The sequence below is a fragment of the Aureococcus anophagefferens genome (genome assembly GCF_000186865.1).
Source record: "Aureococcus anophagefferens unplaced genomic scaffold AURANscaffold_3, whole genome shotgun sequence".
Lineage (NCBI taxonomy): Eukaryota > Pelagophyceae > Pelagomonadales > Pelagomonadaceae > Aureococcus > Aureococcus anophagefferens.
The window spans coordinates 75,631-91,646 of record NW_008705563.1 but is presented as its reverse complement, the minus strand read 5'-3'; the positions used below and the strand labels follow the sequence as shown (position 1 = coordinate 91,646).

Genomic DNA, 16,016 nt, shown 5'->3' with positions numbered 1-16,016 from the left:
GTTCACGATACGAGGGATGGTTCCGTATCCGCTAATCAATGGCTCACGACGACGGAGAGCTCGTCTAGATGTGGAACTTTTGGGTCTAGATGTGGAACCAAGGGTTGAACCCAAGGCCTTGATTCCAGCTCGTCGGAGGCGGCATGTGGCGTCATGCCCCGAAACACGCCGCGTTGCGTCAGTGCCTTGGCGATCTGTGGGTTCGGAAGTGGCCGTGGAGCCGCGGCGTAGCGGCGACGCGCCCTGAGCCGAAGGCGGGCTGCCAGAGGCATCTGCGGGGCTGCCACGGGCTGTACCAGACCTCCGGGCAGCCCCAGCGACTTCGCCGGCGAGCGTGCCGGCGTGCGCGGCGTGTACTAGGATGGTGTTGGCGGGAGGGCAGGCGCCGGAGAGCGACGGCGCGACGCCGAGCACCACGGTCGGCGGCGCGGAGGCCGCGGCGACTCAGTCCGCGGCGGCCGCCGCGGAGGCCCTGGCGACGCGCGCGAGTGCAAGAGCTCCGGCCGCGCCAGCCGCGCCGCGCCGCATGGACGCCGCGCCGTGCCGCGCGTAGGGCTTCGCGCCAGCCCTGCGACTCGCCGGCGCATCATCCCGCGCTCCGCTGTCGCGCCGCGCCAAAGCTTGTCGCGCCGACGACCCGTCGACGCTCGAGGGCACCGGCTGGCGCGGCTCGTGGGCCAGTCGAGCTGCGCGGCTCGCGCCGCTTCGCGCTTCGCGCCAGCCCCGCCGCTCGACTGGCGCTCGCACGAGCTCCGGCCGCGTTGGCCGCGGCGCCGCGGCGCAGGGCACCGGCTGGCGCGGCGTGTGGGCCAGTCGAGCTGCGCGGCTCGCGCCGCTTCGCGATTCGCGCCACGCCGCTCGACTGGCGCTCGCACGAGCTCCGGCCGCGTTGGCCGCGGCGCCGCGGCGCATGGGCCAGGCGCGCCGCGCGCCGCGGTCGCTTCGCGCCCGGCCCGGCCAGCCTGAGCCCCACCTCCCAATTGACTCGGAGCCGCCCCCGGCATGCCGCCCCGGCGCGCGGCGCGGCCCGGGTAACATGGGCTTGTTGTTCGTCGTCTGGGCCTGCCTAAACCGGGTCGCGGCGCTCCGCGCCGTGACGCGTCTTGACGCCCCGGGCCCTGCAAAAAGGTTTGCTGCCCCGGCAAGCCCTCACAATACCCGTCTTGTGCGGCGTGCCGCCGCTTCGCGGCGGCCGATTTTTTTTTGTACGCTCCCCCGTATCCCGCCGGGCTAAAAACTATCAAAAGCAACACCTCAGGAGCTGCATCGTTGCGATTATTGAAGCAATTACACACTGGTTGCGAGTTGCAGTGGATACCCCGTCGCTTGAACTTTTGCAAGCCAAGACAAACTTTGAAGAAATCCTAGCTTCTAGAGGGCTAGAGACCGTGTCTCCGCAGGAGTATTTCAGCGGCCGATGATGGAATCTCCACCTTAGAGGGCCCCGCGCTCCTCGAATATGCAGCGACGTGAAACGATCCCAGTGGCTTTGAGGTCCGCAAACATGCGGGTGAGGCACATGAAAAGACGCGACATCCGGACGATTGCGAGGCGACGCAAACGGGCAGCCTCAGGGGGTGGAATGAGGCGCGGCAGCTTCCCCCGACCCGATTTTCGGTCCCCTTCGAGTCACAGAGCGTCGGGAATCGTTCGTCATGGGGGCGACCAGATGCCCTCGCGGCAGCTCTTCGACTCGAGCCGATTTGATCGAGATTACCTCACCGGCTCCGAGAGGCGCGCGGCGCCGCGGGCGACACGGTGCTCACCGCGCAATGCACGAGGCGAGCTGTCTGGCGGAAATTCGAAGGTGGTCTCTGGCAGGGCATGCCGGGGGCGCATGCAAAAGTCCGCCAGACAGCTCGGACCTCAGCACTAATGCGAGCCCCTCGTCGGTCGCCCCCCACCGTTAACCGCCGTTCTCGTCGTCCACGGGCTGCCCCGACGCGAACTAAGTTGCTCCCCATCGACCGATGGTTTTTCCCGAGCGACTCGCAGCCGGGCCCAAGGCGCGACATGGTCCACAGACCGAGCGCCGCGCCAAGTCCTGGAACCGCTGCATCGCGTGCCCAAACCTGGGCGAGGCGGCCAGGATCAACCAAGTGATGTCACGCCGAGCGTCAACATGGCAGAGTATCGACTGCAACTCGCAACCAGTGACACGCGATGGACGCGCTCCGAGCGTGGCCGAGTCCGCAGTGGTGAAGGTGTCTCTCTGCAGTAGGTGATTGCGTGGGACGGGTTCTTCGGGCCATTGAGGCGGATTCAGCACATTTCCTACTGCAGCGGCCGACGCCGTGAAGTCGGCGTTCCGGGCCTCCATGGGGACGACGAAACGGCCGAGATCGGCACCGCGGGGTGGCCCTCCACCGCTGGAGATGTACTCGATCCCACCGGACACATACTGGGGACGGGGCTCGGGCGGTGGTGTCGGCCCAGACCGCGTTTCTGGACGTGGGGGCCGCTCGGGCTGCCGCGCCACGTTTCTATGCGCGAGTTGGCGGTCGATGTTTTCGACGTCGATGGCCGAGCGGATCAAATGGGACGCCCGCGGTACATAGACGAACGATTCCCGATGCTCCGTGCGCTCGAACACGGTCGAAAAGGGTGCGGGGGACGCCGAAAACCCTCTTCCGACCCCTTGGGACGCCCCGCGCGCGATGCGACGCAATCCTCGGGAGTGACATCCCGCGGGGAATGTGTCCGCGACAGGGTTCCGGTCCTCGCAGCCGCGGGGATCGTTGCGCAACTCTGCGCCTGCGTCGAGCTACGGGCTGGAGAAGACGAGAACTTCGTCCATCGACGCTGCAAAAGGGCTGCTCGCAGCCTGATTGTTTGAGTTGCTTTTTCGAGGAATCGGTCGAGTTGCTTTTTTTAGTTTTTAGCCCGGCGGGTATCGTGCACAAGCCTTGAAGCCTGCGGCGAGACGATAGATGTCTTGCCGCTTGCTGCTCAACGTCGCCGCCCTCCTCGTCGTCGCGGAGGCGTACGTCGTCGCGCCGCGCCGCGCCGTGCGGCGCTGCGCGCATTTGCGCGCGAACGCGCCGGACGCGGCGCCGGCGCGCGTCGGGCGGCTCCGGCGGCTCTACCGCTGGCTCCGGCCGTCCGCGGCCGGCGCGCCGCCGCTGAGCGGCGACGAGGTCGTGGGCCTCGTCGTCCTCGGCATGCCGCGCGCGGACGCCGAGGCGCTGCCGCCGGCGGAGGCGCGGCGACTCCTCGCGGACGCCGGCTGGCGCGCGGCGGGCGCCGAGGCCGCGGAGCCGGCGGAGCGGCGACCGCCGGACTCGAAGACGACCCACGGGAATCCGTTCTCCGGCCGCAACGGCTTCGCGGAGATCGGCGTCTGCATGTGCGAACACGACGGCGGCGACGCCGCCGCGCCCGCCGATCCGGCGCCCGCCGCCGCCGCGCCCGCGCGGGAGCCCGCGGACGCGCTCGCGCCCGAGGAGCTCGTGCAGCTCGTCGTGCTCCTGGGCGTGTCGCGCGCCGAGGCCGCGGCGATGCCGCCGGCGGAGGCGCGCGCGGCGCTCGCGGCCGCGGCGCCCGCGCGCCCGGAGCCCCCGGGGGAGCCCGCGGTCGCGGCGCGCGGCGCGTCGGCCGCGGAGCTCTGGGGCGCGTCGGACGCGGAGCTCTGGGAGCTCGCCAAGGCAGAGGCGCGCGCGGTCGCCGGCGCGGACGCCGCCGGGGACGCGGCCGCGGACGTCGACGGCGCGCTCTCTCGGTCCTGGCCCGACCTCGTGGCCTTCACGGACCTGCTCACGCGGGAGTCGCTGCTGCGCCTCCGCGTGCTCGGCCCGGCCTTCGCGGAGCCCCTCAAGGCCGAGGTCAAGCTCCGGCGCGACGCGTACCGGGGCTGGCTGGGCCTCGTCGACGGCGAGGGCTTCCTCCCGCCGCCCCCGAGCGACCTCGACTTCGGCGCGAGCCTGCTGGACCCGACGGGCGGCCTGCCCGCCGAGGCGACGGACGAGGCCAAGGCCGCCTTCGCGCGGCTCAAGGAGGACCAGCGCGACGCCGCGCGGGACCGCGCGACGCTGGCCCGCTGGGAGCGGCGCGCGCTGGGGCCCAGCCCCGACTAAGTTCGACGCTGACGGCGCTCGGGCACGCATGCCGTCATCCCCACAAGGTGTAGTTCGGCGCTTACTGCGCGTCCGCGTCGGGCACGCCGGCCTTCATCTCGAAGATGAGCACGGTGCCGTCGCCGGCGACGACGGCGGCCTTGACGGCCGCGGGCGCGCAGGCCGCGATGAGCGCCGACACGTCGGCGACGGGGGGCAGCGCGCCGCCGTAGAGCGCGACGAAGACGAGGAACGACGGCGGCGGCAGGCGCCGCTTCGAGAACTGCGCGGACGGCTGGTGCACCTCCCACGCGACGGGCGGCGGCCCCGCGTCCCCGGCGCGCCAGAGCGCCGGCGCCTCCGCGTCGCCGCCGTCGGCCCGGGCCTGCGCGTGGCGGCGGAACGACGCGTAGCCCAGGCTCCGGAGGTGCGCGTAGACCCAGTAGCAGTGGAGCGGGCACGGCGCGTGCCGCGGCGCCGCCGCGGCCGGCGGCGGCGCGGCGCCCGCCGGCGCGGCGGCCGGCGCTTCGCCCGCCGGCGCGGCGGGCGCGCCGGCGACGCAGACGCCGTAGACCTCGCGCGCGTGGAGCGGCTCCGCGGCGTCCTCGCTCGGGAGCAGCACGAGGAGCGCGCGCTCGCAGAGGTAGAGCGCCTCCTCGCCGAAGAGGCACACGGACCCGTCGATGGACACGCCCATGGTGCGCAGCTGCTTGCCGCGCGTCCGCAGCAGCTTGGCCATGCCGAGGTCCGGGCACCAGACGCCGATGCTCTTGTTGCCGAAGCGCTTGTAGACGTCGTCGTCGCTCGGCGGCGGGTCGAGGCCGTCGTCGGACTCCGCGGCGCCGAGGCCCGGCACGTAGGTCGCGAGGGTCGTCCGCAGGCGCTTGAAGACGGACATGGCGCTGCTCGTGGTGGCGCTAGTGATGCTCGACCATCGCTCTCGCAGAGCTCAACCCGAGGTCAACCTCGACTTCACCGTGCGCGATGGTAGGCCCTCGTGACACCGATGCGCGTCCTCTGAGCATCGCGCGATCGCTCGCGTGCTGCGCGTAAGCCCGCGCAGCCATCTGCTAACGATGCGCCAGCGGAAAAGCCCGCCAAAAATCGCAAGCATGCTGGCATGGCTGCTCCTCCTGGCGCACCACGCCTGCGCGCTCGTGCTCCCACCGAACCCATCGCGCGGCCGCCTCTCGTGCGCCGCCGCCGACGACGACGGCGCCGCGCGGTCGCAGTTCGGCACGAAGCGCTACTGGGACGACATGTACGACGGCCGCGGCGACTTCTCGGGCGAGGAGTACAGCTGGTACTACGGATGGGACGTCGTCGGCCCCGTCTGGGAGCGCTTCGTCCCGGACAGGGCGTCGCGCGTGCTCCTGCCCGGCGCGGGCAACGACCCGACGCTGCGGTCGCTGCACGCCGCCGGCTGGAGGGACCTGCGCGCCGTCGACTACAGCGCCGCGGCCGTCGAGCGGCTCCGGGAGCTGCTCTGGGACCTGGACGTCGACGCGGACGTCGGCGACCTCCGCGGCCTCGCGTTCGAGGCGCGCAGCTTCGACGCGGCGCTGGAGAAGGGCGCGCTCGACGCGGTCTACCTCGCGGGCGACGGCTTCCTCGAGGCCGCGGCCGACGAGCTCTGCCGCGTGCTGCGGCCCGGGGGCACGCTCGTGTCCGTGTCGGGCGTCGTGCCGCCGGGCCTGCGGCGGTCGTGCTTCTCCGAGGACAAATGGGACTGGCTCCGCGACGGCGCGGACGACCTCGCCGCGGGCTGCTTCGTGCTGCGGCGACGGTAATTGCTAAACGGCGTAGAACTTGGCGCTGTCCGCCTCGCGGAGGCGCGCGGCCGCGCCGTCGTCGAGGCGCGCGTCCGCGGCGGCGTCGCCGAGGGCCGCCTCGACCGCGGCGACGTAGGCCGCCGCGCCGTGCCGGTCGAGGAGCGCAGCCACCATCACGAAGCGAATTCTTGAAAGCACTGGTTCAACATGCGCTCGTGAAGTTTCTTTCGCCCCTCCCGGTCGACTCCAAGCAGCAGAGAGTAGGGAACGCACGCGGCGGGGAAGAAGAAGGGAGGGGGCTCAGCACGCGGCGGCCGGCTCCGCGTCGCCGTCGGCCGCGGGCTCCGCGGCCGCGGCGGGCGCCGCGGCCGCGGCCGCCGCCTGGGCCTCGGCCGCCGCCTGGGCCTCGGCCGCCGCCTGGGCCTTGGCCGCGTCGGCGGCCTGCTGCTTCGAGAGCGTGTCCCGGCGGAGCTTCTCGGCCTTCCAGGCCAGGGACTTCATGTTGAAGCAGTAGGTCTGGAACTCGTCCATGTCGACGGACCCGTCGCCGTCCTTGTCGAAGATGCGCACGAGCTGGGCGATCTGGGCGTCGGAGAAGGTGCAGCGGTGCGGGTCCAGCGACGCGAGGCCGCTCTTGAACTCCGAGGGCTCGATGCGGCCGTCGCCGTTCGCGTCGAAGAACTCGAAGATGCGGTCGGCGCTGAGGCCCTTCTCCTTGGCCTGCTTGAGCACCGTGTCCATGGTCTTCCGCACGTCGTCCTCGGCCGTCGACATGCCGTCGGCGCCCTGGATCGCGCCCGCGAGGGCACTGCCGCCGTCCGCGGCCGCCGCGGACATCATCGCCAGGGCCTTCTTCCGCCGCTCCGCCTTGAACTTCTCGGCCTCGACGGCGTCGAGGGGCAACGGGCCGTCGGTCTTGAGGTCCCGCAGCGTGCCCCGCGGCGTGTAGTGGCGCGCGCTGAACTGGCCCCCGTCGGGGCGCGCGCTCACGCGACCGCTCAGGCGCCCGCTCAGCATGCGCCCGGACGTGAGCGGCGTGTGCTGCACGCTCTCCTTCCCCGGCTCGACGGCCTTGTCGAAGCCGGGGATGATCCGGCAGACGCTCACGGGCGACTCCTCGGGCTGCCCCATCTCGGGATGCCCGACGAACAGGCGGTCCCAACTCAGCAAGAACGCGGCCTTTGAAACCCACGCGTGCAGCTTCATGCTCGGATACATGGGCAGCTCGGGAGGCTTGAACCTGGAGTTGATCGTCGAGGTCCGAAACTTGGGCTGCGCTGGCCGAAGCGCGCGACGAATCGAGCCACCGAGAGCTGCGCTGTCCGGCCGTCGTCGCACCGCCATGCTCACCGTGCTCCTCTCCGCGGCCTGCGCCGCGGCGCTCGCGCCGCGGGAATTGCCGACGGCCTGCACGCGGCGCGCCCTCGGCGGCGGCGCCGCCGCCGCGGCGCTCGCCGCGCTCGCCCCGGCGCGCGCCGTCGCCTACGCCAAGCCCGGCGCCGACGGCGACGACGTCGGCGCCGTCGAGACGGCCTACTTCTCCGGCGGCGACGCGAAGCTCCTCGCGCCGGCCTTCGACGCCGTGCTCGGCGTCTTCGCGGCGGAGACGGGCGCCATGGGCGACGGCACGCGCGCGGTCCGCGTCACCTACGACCCGACCGTGGCGTCCTACGGCCGCCTCCTCGGCCAGTTCTGGCGCGCCGTGGACCCGACGCGCGCCGACGGCCAGTTCGACACGGCCGGCGCCGCGTACCGGACGGCCATTTGGCCCACGGACCGGCGCGAGGTCGCGTCGGCGCTGACGTCGAAGCAGCGCCTCGACGAGCTCGGCCTCTTCGGCGACCGCCGCGTCGTCACGGAGGTCGTCGCGCTGCCCTTCTCCGGCGCGAAAGCCTACGGCTTCGTCGAGGACTCTTCGCAGGACTTCGCGAAGAAGAACAAGGCCGAGTACGCGACGCTCCTCGAGGCGTCGGGCCGCAACGACTGGTTCGCGGCGACCTACAAGGGCGGCAAGATGTTCCTGCTCGACGGCGCCGACCCCTGGCCCGCCGGGTCCTTCTCGAGCCTCTAGAGGGCCTACCTTAAAATCGCGTCCGCGGCGGCGAGCGCGTGCCGCGCGGCGCGGACGTCGTGGACGCGGACCACGTCCGCGTGGGGCACCGTCGCCGCGCAGGCGCCGGCCGTCGCGGCGTCGCGCCGCGCCGCGTCGGGCTCGCCCGTCAGGTCGCCCAAGAACCGCTTCCGCGACACGCCCAGCAGGAGCGGCAGGTCGCCCGTCTTCCGTCGCACCTCGCCGAGCCCCCGGAGGAGCTCGACGTTCTGCGCCGTGTCCTTGGCGAAGCCGACGCCCGGGTCCACGAGCACGCGCCAGGGCGCGACGCCCGCGGCCGCCGCGGCCGCCACGCGGTCCCGGAGCTCCGCGGCGACGCCGTCGACGACGCCGCCGGCGTAGACGCGGAGCTCCGGGTCCGCCATCGTGAGCGGCGTGCCCCGCATGTGCATGAGGCACACGCCGCGCTGGTCCGGGTCGTCGGCGAGCGTTTTGAGCATGGCCGGGTCGTGGGACCCGCCGGAGACGTCGTTGGTCAGCGTCGCGCCCGCGGCCCGCGCGGCCGCGGCGACGGCGCCGCGGCGCGTGTCCACCGAGAGCGGCAGGCCCGGGAAGCGCGCGCGCAGCGCCTCGACGACGGGGAGCACGCGCGCGAGCTCCTCCTCGAGGGGCGGTTGCACGGCGCCGGGCCGCGTCGACTCGCCGCCGACGTCGAGGCAGTCCGCGCCGTCGTCGACCATCGCCCCGGCGCGCGCGACGGCCGCGTCGACGGACGCGTGTGCGCCGCCGTCGGAGAACGAGTCGGGCGTCGCGTTCAGGATGCCCATGACGCGCGTGCGGTCGCCCCGGGGCCACGGGTCTTCGGCGTCGAGGGGCGCCCAGACGCGTCGCAGCGTCGCGTCGCGGAGCCACGGCTCCGACAACACGTTGTCGACGAGCGCGACGTCCCTCGCGTCGTAGGGGACGCCGAAGGCGTCGAGCGCGCGCCGCGCGTCCCGCAGGGGCCGCAGCACGAAGTCGCGCCGCGCCGCGCGCGGGTGCGGCACCTCGAGGTCCGCGTCGGCGACCATGGTCGTCCCGTGGAACAGCACGTCGAGGTCGACCTCGCGCGGGCCGTGGCGGCCCCGGTCCTCGCGGCCGAGGGCCGCCTCGACGGCCTTGAGCTCGCGCAGCACGGCGCGGGGCGGCAGCGCCGTCGCGGCGACGACCACGCCGTTGAGGAAGCGCGGCTGGTCGACGACGTGCTGGGGCGCCGTGTCGTAGAGGTGCGACGTCGCGACGATGGCGCCCACGCGCGCCTGCACCTGCTGCCAGGCCCGGCAGGCCGTGGCGACGCGCGGGCCCACGTTGGACCCGACGCCGATGAAGCAGAGCGTCGTCGCCATTGGTGCTAGCAAGCGTCACGGCCGCCGCTCGAGGTCGAACTTCACATTGAACCAGGTTGAAGCTCGCTTGATCATGAAGCTCGCCGCGGGGTCGCCGACGAGCCTCCTGAACGGTGCCCACCCCACCCTCGAGGCCGCCAGCATCCGGATGCTCCCATCCTTGAGCGCAGCTCCTCGCCGCAGCGCCTCGAGGAGCCGCGCGACGGCCGCGTAGTCCGCGTCGCTCCCCAGCCGCGCCTCCGCCGCGCGGATGAGCCGCGTCGCCTCCGGGATGAGCGCGTGCGTCGGCGCGAGGTCCGCGACCAGCGCGTCCGCGATGGCGCAGTCCTTGCGCATGAGGCCCATCTTGAAGCCGAAGCCGAAGTCGCGGCTGAGCGCGCGCTCCGGCAGCCGCCGCGTCGGGACCTCCAGGGAGGCTCGCGCCCGAGCTCTCGAGTTGATGACGTCGAGCGCCGTGGCCGCGTCGACGCCGTACTTTTGCAGCACGAGCGCCGCCTCCGTCGCCAGGAGCACGTGCGCCGTGTTGAGGACGTTGTTCACGCTCTTGACGGCGTCGCCGGAGCCGAGCGCGCCGCGGTGGACCGTCTTCTTCGACCAGCAGCCGACGACGGCGCGCGCGTCCGCGACGTCCGCGTCGCTTCCGCCCATCATCGACGTGAGCGTTCCCGCTTCCGCGCCCGCGGGGCCGCCGGAGACGGGGCTATCGACGAGGCGCGCGCCGCGCTCCCGCAGGCGCGCGCCGAGCGCCGCGGTCCGCGCCGGTTCGCCGGACGTGCAGTCGACGACGAGCGTGTCCCGGAGCGCGTCGCCGCAGCCCAGCAGCGTCTCCTCGACGGCGTCCGTCGTCGACAGGCACAGGCAGACGACGTCGCAGGCCTCCGCGAGCTCGGCGAAGGAGCCGCGGACGTCGGCGCCGCGCGCCGCGGCCCAGGCCTCGGCCTTGGCGCCGTCGCGCGAGGCGACGGCGGCGCGACCGCCGGAGGACGCGGCGAGCCCGTGCAGGTGGCCGGCCATGTGAGTGCCCATGGTGCCGAGGCCGTAGAAGCCGAGCCGCGCCGAGGCGTCGAGCGCCGAGGCGTCGAGCGCGACGGCGAGCAGCAGCAGCGCGAGACGGCACATAGAGAAGCAGCCCATGGTCTCCATCGAGGCAAGGAAGGCTGCTAGGCTAGGAGGGATTACAGCTGGAGGGCCTACCCGAGCGGGAACCAAGCCTAGCCGCGATTGCACGCGACCAGCCGGGCAGCCATCGAGCTCCGAGGGCTGCAAGATGGGGTGCAAGCGAGGCGCCAGGCCGACGTTGGTACGGCTGCTCTGTGTGCAGTCTGGTGCTCGCGCGCGAGGGCGGCTCTGAGGCACTGCGCCAAAACCATGGAGCGCAGCCACCACCAGTGGCTCGAGCAGGTCTTCTTCCGGCAGCACCTGCGGTGCACGCGCGCCGTCATGCGCGCGCTCGGCCCGGCGCCGCGGCGCGTCCTCGAGCACGGCCTGGGCCTCGTGGCGCTGGGCGCCTGCGGCCTCGTGGTCTACCTGCACGGGACCTACGTCGCGCGCACCGGCGCGCCGCTCGCCGTCGAGCTGCGGGCGGCCGCGGCGGCGCTCGGCGCGAACCGGAGCGTCTTCGCCGTGAACGTCGTCGTCTCCGATGGTCCCGGCACGTGCGCCGTCGACGACGCCGCGGACGCGGCGTGCGCGCCGGACGAGGCGAGCTACTGGTTCTCGCGGGACCGCGGCGTCGTCGCCCTCGGCGACGTCGCGCGGCGCGACCTGCGCGTGCCCGCGGCGACGGTGCGCTGCGGGTCGGGCGGCTTCGGCGGCCCGCGGTGGGCGCTCGCCGTCGCCGGCGCGGACGCGGCCGTCGCCAACGCCGCCGTCGCCGCCGTCGGGCCCCGGGGCTACGTGCGCTCGGAGCGGAGCAACGAGTTCTACGACCTCGCGCGCGCGGAGCGCGCGGCGCCCTTCACGCGAGAAGCGCTGGCGCAGGCGCTGACCGTGTCGCTCAAGACGCTCTTCCTCATCTTCGCGACGTCGACGCTCGTGTCCTACACGCTGCGGGAGACGCAGGCGCGCATGCTGCGCTTCGCCTTTGAATTGAAGGAGAACATCGGCGACAACCGCGCGTATCTGTCGCTGGTGGCCTCGCACCTCCTCGACTCCGCGGTCTTCGCGCCGATCATGATCGGCATGATGGCGTTCCTCTTCGAGTTCTTCGCGGACCAGGTGCTGGGCCTCCTCGTGCTGACGCTCGCCTGGGGCGCGGAGCTCTTCGCGGCCGTGTCGCTCCGGAGCCGCCGCGCGCTCGACCACCTGCCGCGGCTCCTCGTGCTCTACCTCGCGGCGCTCCACGTCTACCTCTTCAAGTTCCCCTTCGGCTTCAAGTACGTCGCGCTCCTCGCGGCCATCGCGGCCATCGGCCACGCCATGCTCCTCTTCTGGGACCGCTTCGAGGTGCCCGCGCTGCGCCGCGGCGACGTCTCCGTCACGAACCTCCGCGAGATCCCGCGGCGGCGCCGCCGCGGGGGGGACGGGTAAGGCTCAGAGCGCAGCGCCTAGGAGAAGCCGCGGCGCGCGAGGCAGGCCGCGATGATCGGCTCGAGCTCGGCCGGGACCTTGCCGTCGACGCACTTGTTGACGATGGACCGGCGCCGGCGCGCGAGGAATTCCGCGGCGGCGTTCTTGGCGGCGGCGGTGAAGCGGCCTTCCAATCGCATTGCGATTTGCACGAGCTTCGCGATTTCGCCATTGGCCGCCGCGATCAGGACCTCGTTGTCGACGTTGCCGCTCGCGAGGTCTTGTAGCGCCCTTCGGGCATAAGTGGCGCCTTTGCCGCGGCCGCTCCGCATGAGCGCGACGAGCGGCGCGATAGCGCCGGCCGCGGCGATGGCGACCTTGTTGTCGGCGTTGTTGCGCGCGAGGATTTGCAGCGTGTGCGCGGCCGCCCCCTTGCCGTCAACGCATCCGTCCCGCAGGAGGTCGACAAGAGGCGCGATGCCGCCGGCCGCGGCGATGGCGACCTGGTTGTCGGCGTTGCCGCTCGCGAGGTTGGCCAGCGCCCGCGCGGCCACATCCTTCGCTCCGGCGCTGCCGCTCCGCACGACCTCGACGACAGGCGCGATGCCGCCCGCTGCAGCTATGGCGACCTTGTTGTCGTCGTTCGACGCGAGGTTCGCCAGCGCGCCGGTGGCATTCCCGACGCCCAGACCGCCGCTTTGCAGGAGTTCGACGATCGGCGGTATCGCGCCGGCTCGTGTAATCCAGTTCACATGCTCTTCGCTAGGCGCCCCCCCACGCGGGTGCACGAGTCGCCAGAGCTCCCACGCGGCTTGCGACTTGGCAGCGGCGTCGCCATGCGCAAGGGTGCGCACGTGCCCAGCAATGGCGACCGCGTCGACCATTTCGAAGGCGCGTCCGCGGGTCACATAGGCTGCGCCGGGGCTGCATTTACCATTCAACATCGCCATGTTGCGAGGTCCAAGCATGGCAATCGAAATGACGCGCCGCTGAGCTTCAAAACGTGACCTCAAGACCTTACGCCTCGCACGCCAAAACACCCATGGCCGCCTCAAAACCCGCGCTCAACGGCGCCGCGGAGAGCTGGGCCGGCGCCGCCAATTGGAAGGACCTCGACGAGAGCGTCGTCGACCCCATCACCCTCGAGCCCATCGCCGACCTCGCCGTGGCGCCGTTCCGCCTCAAGGGCTTCCTCTTCGACGCCGAGGCCCTGGCCTGCTACCTCGTGGCGAGCTCGCGCTACGAGAACCCGCTCGACCGCTCCGCGCTGACGGCGCAGGAGTGCGCCGCGCTCGACGGCCACCTCGCGGCGCACGGCCTGCGGGCCATGCGCGTCGCCCAGGAGCGCGTCGCCGCGGAGAAGCGCAAGGCCAAGGCGGCGTCCGAGGCCGAGGCGCGCGCGGCCGAGGCCGAGGAGCGCCGCGCGGCCGCCGCGCAGCAGACCGCCGCCGATCTGCTCGACGCCCTCTTCGCGACGCGGCGGCCGAACCCCGCGCGCCGCGCGCCCGCGCGCGGCCGCCGGTCGCCGGCCCCCGACGCGACGCGCCGGCGCCGCGGCGGCGGCATGGTCATGATCGACGACGACGAGCTGCCGCCGGACGTGCTGCGCGACGCGGAGACGCGCGACGACGACGAGAGCTTCTGGCGCGAGGAGGCCGCGGAGGCCTTCCCCGCGCTCCCCGCGGCGCCGCCGCGGCCCGCGGCGGCGACCTGGGGCCGGCCGGTGCCGCCGAGCGCCGCGCCGTCGCGCGACGACGCGCGCGCGTTCCCGGAATGGGAGTCGACGATCCGAGAAACGAAGGCGCGCGACGCCGCGGCCCGGGAGCGGAAGCGCGCCGCGCGCGCCGCGGCCCGGGAGGCCGACGACGCGGCCAAGGTCGCGGCGGCGCAGGCGCTCCTGGCCGAGGACCATACGCCCGACGGCGACGCCATCCTCCGCAAGGCCGCCGTCGTCGAGCGTCTCGGCGCGGACTTCCGCCGGCGAAGAAAAATCGAGGACGCGCGGGCGCTCTGGTCCGAGGACCTGCTGGCCTGGGCGCGGAGCGACCCGCGGCGCGTGCGCGCCGTCGAGTACGAGCTCGAGGCGCTGTTGAAGAGCCGCCAGAGCTCGCGGTGCCTCCGGCCGATGCGAAGGGAGTTCCGGAAGAAGGCGCACGCGGTCTGCGAGCGCTACAATTGCCACACCATCTCCTACGAGCGGAGCCCCGAGCGCTACGTGCGCATCCTCAAGGCGCCGCGGCCCGCGGCGCCCGACCTGGCGCCGTCGACGCCGGCCGTCGCGCTCTCGGAGGCCGCGGCGCTCGTGCCGGCGCCGCCGCGGCCGCCGCCGCCGCCGCCGAAGCCGCCGAAGCCGGCGAGGGCGAAGAGGGAGAAGCCGCCGCCGCCGCCGCCGCCGCCGCCGGAGCCGACGGAGGCCGAGCGGCGCGCGGCGGACGAGGAGGCCCAGCTCGCGGAGGCCATCCGCCGGTCCATGCTCCCGGATCCGCCGCCGCGCGCCGAGCCGCCGGCGCCCGCGGCGGACGCGCTGCCGAGCTACGACGAGTACGTCGGCGTCGCGCCCGCGCCGGCGGCTTTGCCGACCGTCGCGGACCTCCTCGCCGTCGTCGGCCTCGAGCGCCTCGCCGACGTCTTCGCCATGGAGGAGGTCCGGGACCTGCCCGCGGTCGCGGGGCTCACGGACGACGAGTTCCGGGAGCTCGGCGTCGAAGAGGCCTGGGCCATGGCCGCGCTCCGCGACTCGGCCGCCGCGGCGATCCGATAAGTCGGCTTCTGAAGCGGTGTTTTTACGGGGTGGGCGATGGGGCTCTCGATCTAGTTGAACTGGACGGCGTCCTGCTCCTTGAGCTCGCGCGTGACGAGCTGGTCGAAGGTGTAGCCGCCGCCGAAGGCGATGGCCGTGTCGCCGCGGCAGCCGACGGGCTTCTTGGGCGCCGCGTCCGCGGCCGCGTCGATGACGTGCTGCTGGACCTCCTTGAGGCCCGGCGCGTCCGCGCCGACGGCGCGCGCGGAGACGACCTCCGCGGCGAGCTTCCCCGCGAGGATGGCGCCCTCCATGGAGCCGAGGAACTTCTGGGACGTGAAGCAGCCGCAGAGGGAGAAGTTGGGGATGGGCGTCTTTTGCGAGGGCCGGTACTTGTTGCGGCCGGGGATCGCCGCGTAGACGGACCGCGGCACCTTGACGACCGTCGACTTGCGGAGCTTCGCGCCGCCCGTGAGCTGGGCCTGCTTCTCGCCGAGGAAGGTCCGCTCGGTCATCGTGCCCGGGTACGCCGGGTCCGCGGCGATCTCCGTCGGGAAGAGCCGCGCCAATTCGCCCATCGTCGCCTGGATGATGTCCTCGTCGGTCTTGCCGATCCAGTTCGTGTCGCCGCCGGCGAGGGGCGAGCAGGGCGCGAAGACGAGCTCGAGCATGGACTTGTCCTCGTCGTAGTACTCTTTACAGGTCGTGGACATGTCCGCGTAGACGGACAGGAGCGGCGACCGCGAGAAGCAGAGGTGGTCGATGGTCGTGAGCTTCTCGTCGAACCAGAGGTGGAGGTTGATCACCGGGATGCCCTCGAGTTCGTCGAGCTGCTTGAAGTAGGGCATCGTCGACCAGGCCTCGGGCACCATGCGCTTCAACACGTCCACGGGCATCGCGGACACGTACTCGTCCGCGACGACCTCCTCGCCGGACCGCAGCACGAGCTTGTCGACGTTGCCCGCCGCGTCGACCTCGATGCGGTCCAGGGGCGCGCCCGTGACGACCCTGCCGCCCTTCTTCTCGACGGACTCGACCATGGGCGCGCAGAGCCGGTCGGGCTGGTTGCCGTCGAGGAACGCCATCTGGAGGCCGTTGTCCTCGTTGAGGAAGCGGTTCATGGCCGTCAAGACGACGGTCATGCTAAGCTTGTCCGGGTCGATAAAGTCGAGCGCCTTGGCCATGGAGATGAAGACCTCGTCGTTGATGCGGTCGGGCATGCCGTACTTGCGCATGAAGTCGAGCACGGACAGCTCGTCCTGGGCGTTGATGAAGTCCTGGCCCTCGATGAGCATGGGCAGCAACGGCGGCGCCGTCTGGAGCTTCTCGCCGAGCGTGAGCATCTTCTGGTTCAGGAGGATCGCGAGGCCGAAGTTGAAGGGCGCGGGGATGCCGGGGATGAAGTCGAAGGTCGTGAACTCGCCGGGCAGCTCCTGCATGGCGAAGACCATCTTGTGCACCTTCCACTGGAGCCGGTCCTCGATGCCGAGCTCGAGAAGAGGCGCATCA

At 72.5% G+C, this 16,016-nt stretch overlaps 7 protein-coding genes across 7 annotated transcripts in view; 3 read left to right on the top strand and 4 right to left on the bottom strand.

Moving 5' to 3' along the window:
* Positions 1-4,134: 4,134 nt before the first annotated feature.
* Positions 4,135-4,950, bottom strand: AURANDRAFT_61507 (hypothetical protein; the record flags this gene model as incomplete). The annotated part of the gene is made up of 1 exon (XM_009035336.1): positions 4,135-4,950. One exon carries the CDS (start codon positions 4,948-4,950, stop codon positions 4,135-4,137), a length of 816 nt encoding a protein of 271 aa, XP_009033584.1.
* Positions 4,951-5,281: 331 nt separating this feature from the next.
* On the top strand, positions 5,282-5,641 carry AURANDRAFT_7894 (hypothetical protein; the record flags this gene model as incomplete). The annotated part of the gene is made up of 1 exon (XM_009035315.1): positions 5,282-5,641. A coding segment is annotated over one exon (360 nt), but the record flags the coding sequence as incomplete, so codon positions are not given.
* Positions 5,642-7,439: 1,798 nt separating this feature from the next.
* On the top strand, positions 7,440-7,895 carry AURANDRAFT_20838 (hypothetical protein; the record flags this gene model as incomplete). Its single annotated transcript, XM_009035861.1, has 1 exon — positions 7,440-7,895. The coding sequence occupies one exon, from the start codon at positions 7,440-7,442 to the stop codon at positions 7,893-7,895; it is 456 nt and encodes a 151-aa protein (XP_009034109.1).
* A 5-nt stretch (positions 7,896-7,900) lies between these two features.
* AURANDRAFT_20752 (hypothetical protein) lies at positions 7,901-9,259 on the bottom strand (the record flags this gene model as incomplete). Its single annotated transcript, XM_009035335.1, has 1 exon — positions 7,901-9,259. One exon carries the CDS (start codon positions 9,257-9,259, stop codon positions 7,901-7,903), a length of 1,359 nt encoding a protein of 452 aa, XP_009033583.1.
* A 180-nt stretch (positions 9,260-9,439) lies between these two features.
* Positions 9,440-10,312, bottom strand: AURANDRAFT_13554 (hypothetical protein; the record flags this gene model as incomplete). The annotated part of the gene is made up of 1 exon (XM_009035334.1): positions 9,440-10,312. A coding segment is annotated over one exon (873 nt), but the record flags the coding sequence as incomplete, so codon positions are not given.
* Positions 10,313-10,627: 315 nt separating this feature from the next.
* Positions 10,628-11,788, top strand: AURANDRAFT_61505 (hypothetical protein; the record flags this gene model as incomplete). Its single annotated transcript, XM_009035862.1, has 1 exon — positions 10,628-11,788. The coding sequence occupies one exon, from the start codon at positions 10,628-10,630 to the stop codon at positions 11,786-11,788; it is 1,161 nt and encodes a 386-aa protein (XP_009034110.1).
* Positions 11,789-14,536: 2,748 nt separating this feature from the next.
* Positions 14,537-16,016, bottom strand: part of AURANDRAFT_70771 (hypothetical protein) — a gene marked incomplete at both ends in the record, with an annotated part of 1,910 nt that continues 430 nt past the window's right edge. The window contains one exon of the mRNA XM_009035333.1: positions 14,537-15,967. Coding sequence (XP_009033581.1) covers positions 14,579-15,967 — 1,389 coding nt within the window. The remainder of the gene's footprint in view (positions 15,968-16,016) is intronic.